At 61.0% G+C, this 2,791-nt stretch overlaps 1 protein-coding gene across 1 annotated transcript in view; it reads right to left on the bottom strand.

Annotated features, from left to right (window-relative positions):
* The window catches only part of ODAD4 (outer dynein arm docking complex subunit 4), a 25,236-nt gene that overhangs the window by 18,307 nt on the left and 4,138 nt on the right, over positions 1-2,791 (bottom strand). The window contains exons 2-5 of the mRNA XM_045299770.1: positions 2,548-2,679; positions 2,141-2,291; positions 1,250-1,311; positions 904-1,069 (exon numbers count right to left, since the gene is read on the bottom strand). Coding sequence (XP_045155705.1) covers positions 904-1,069; positions 1,250-1,311; positions 2,141-2,291; positions 2,548-2,679 — 511 coding nt within the window. The remainder of the gene's footprint in view (positions 1-903; positions 1,070-1,249; positions 1,312-2,140; positions 2,292-2,547; positions 2,680-2,791) is intronic.

The raw sequence follows: 2,791 nt of genomic DNA, 5'->3' as shown, positions 1-2,791 counted from the left end.
GAGCTGCGGAAGCTGGGGTGCATCTTCAGAGGCGCCAGCCCTCCCTCGGAGCTCCCCCATTTTGAGCTGTGGCCTCCGGGAGGGCTGAGTCGTCTAACCTGGGATGCTGGTGCCAAGGGACTCCCCAGATGCCAAACAAGCCACTGCATGCTGGGAGCTACTGGAAGGGGCATGCCGTGCCCAGTGTCTCGCTTGCCACCTGGCCAGAGGTTAGAGCTGGTAGCAAAACTGCATTAGGCCTCTTGGGTCATGTTCAGGCCACCCCATCCTTCCCAGAGGCAACCTCGTGCACTTCCTCTGGGGGCTGGCTGCCTGTAGGCCTGTCACCAAGGAGACTGCCAGCGGAGAGGCCACCCTGCGAGAGCGGAGCTGGACTCCCGCACCTGACCTTTGGAGGCCGGCTCTGGGGCAAGGCACGCACATTGGCACGCAGCCCGACTCTGGCTTCTGAGCTAATGGTAAGATGCCACGTTTGGGTCAGCTGTGGCCTCGTTTTCTGGCCACAGCACAGTGTGACCGTAGCAGTAGGGAGGCTGGCTGTCCCCCTGGACAAGTCCCTGACGCCACTCCTGGGCCTCTGCTTCCTCAGCTGTAGCTGAGCAGGTGGACACTGTAGGCAGGGCTAGTCCTCACACCCCAGGGCCTGCCTTCTCACTCCTCTCTGCTGGGTCCCTGGGCCCATGGCGACAAACAAGGGCGGGGTGTGGGAGGTGTCATCCCCATCAGGAACTATGGTACTCAAGGAGTCCCGGTCTCTGTCACCTGGCAGGACACCCAGGTGGCTCTGCAACTAGACCTCCCTTCCTAGCCGTGAGCCTTTCTGCAGCTCCAAGTCCCCGCCCTCAGCAAGGAAGGCAGGAAAGCCCGCCAGCAGGGTCCCTCAGGCACGCTCCCTGTCCCCACCTTCGTCGGCTAGGAGCTTCTCCAGGTACTCCTTGTCCACGTACAGCTCCCCCAGCAGCTGGCGGACCGTCTTCTCGCTCTTCAGCGAGGCCTTCCGCTTGCTCTCCCTCTTGGGGTCCTGCAGGAAGTGCCTCACCAGGTGGGGCTTCTGCTGGGCTTTCATGTTCTGGGAAGACAGAGCCGTCCGTCCCCACTGGTCCCACCAAGCTGGGCTCCCTAGAGCCATGGCCCCGGCCTGTGGTCTCAGAGCCAGCTCCCCAAGCCCTCTCTGTGGCCCCGAGCCAGGCTGTGTCAGGTCGGAGCCGAGTTAGACTGCCAAGATCGCTCTGGAGCCCGTGGCCCTTACCTCAGCCTGCTTGCTTAAGAAAGAAAGGTCTCCCCTGTTCTCCAGTTTAATTGACGACGGACCTACAAGGACAAAAGCGGGGTTCACATCGGCCAGGGCCCCAGGCACGACCTATCCCCTTGTTTTCTTGTGGCAATGGCTGACTTTGGCAGGGGATGGTGGAGGCTGTTGGCAAAGCTGTCCCCCCGCCCGGGCCTGCAGCAGGTGGGCGGGACAGGCAGCTTGGTCAGCGCTCTCCCAGGACCTGGCCAGCCCCTGCTCACCCAATCAATGCCTGGGAGGCCGGATTTCCAAAGGGACCAAGGCCTGGCGCAAGGGGAGCTCTCCAAGTGGGGAGGGCCTTTCTCTACACCCTGGGGCCCACTGATCAGAGCACTGTGCAAGCGCAGGCTCCCCTCCAACCTCCCCTGCCCTCGGGCTGCTGAACAAAGCCAGCCCCTGGGGGCGGGCACCTAGAAGGAGTCAGCGGGCCTTTGCCCAAGCCTGCACCTGCACTATGATTGCTAAGACAAATACAGGCCTACTTTGAGGGCATCCCGAGGAAGGCCAGAGGCTGCATTGCAGTGCTTGGCACAGTGCCTCTGGCTAACCCTCCGCAAATATGCCACTCCCTCCTTGAACTCTGGGTAAGGAGCCCTGGTGGTGCAGTTGGTGATGAGTGGACTGCTAACCACCAGGTCAGTGGTTCAAACCCACCAGCTACTCTGTAGGAGGAAGGTGAGGCTTTCTGCTCCTGTAAAGACCAGCCGCCTTGGAAACCCATCGGACACCGATCTGCCCTGTCACCATGAGCCGGGATCAACCTGCTGGCAGTGTTTGGCACTCCTGGTGCAGCCAGTCTGGGAGTCCAGGAGCTTTCCCAGCCAAGGGCCTGGGCCCAGGGTCACTCACTCCCCACTGAGTTGTTGATGGCTTCCTGGGCCTTCTGAATTCCAACTTTGAACTCCCGCTCTGGCCGCAGCTTGTAGCCCCGGTGGTAGAACACCAAGGCGAACTCAAAGTCGCCCATGGTGTACAGCGTCTCGGCCTTCTGTAATATCCCCTGGAAGGAGAGGCAGTCTGATCGAGGTGGACAGGTAAGGCTTTCCTAGGACTCAGCAGTGGTAGTGAGGAAGGTCCCAAGTGGAGGGCCCAGGGTGGGCGATAGGGGGCAGGGAGCTTGGCAAGTGACTCAGGCAGGGCATATGCCACCTAACTCTAGGCAGTCCGGCTAATTCCCCAGCTACTTAACACCGGAGGCTGCTGCAGGCAATGGCTGTGACGAAAGGGTGACAAGGGCCTTCCCCCCAGCTAGTCACCTTGCAGAAAGTCGGGTCGCCCTGGAGCGAGGCCTCGGCATCCTTCAAGGATTCCTCCAAGTCTCCCATCTTCAGGTAGCATTTGGAGCGGGCAACCAGGCAGTTCCTGTCTCCATTCTGAAGCTGAAGAGCCTGTGAGGAACAAACTCCTCAGGATGCACAGGGACCGCACACAGGCCAGGACCAGGAAGGGAGGGAGGGAGGCTTATGAACGCCTGCCGTATGCAGACGACACAACTGTGTT

The sequence above is a fragment of the Echinops telfairi genome, unplaced genomic scaffold (assembly GCF_000313985.2).
Source record: "Echinops telfairi isolate 266 unplaced genomic scaffold, ASM31398v2 ScPeMD7_7458;HRSCAF=8496, whole genome shotgun sequence".
Lineage (NCBI taxonomy): Eukaryota > Metazoa > Chordata > Mammalia > Afrosoricida > Tenrecidae > Echinops > Echinops telfairi.
Note: the sequence above shows the minus strand (reverse complement) of the source record. Positions and strands in the feature narration are given on the sequence as shown.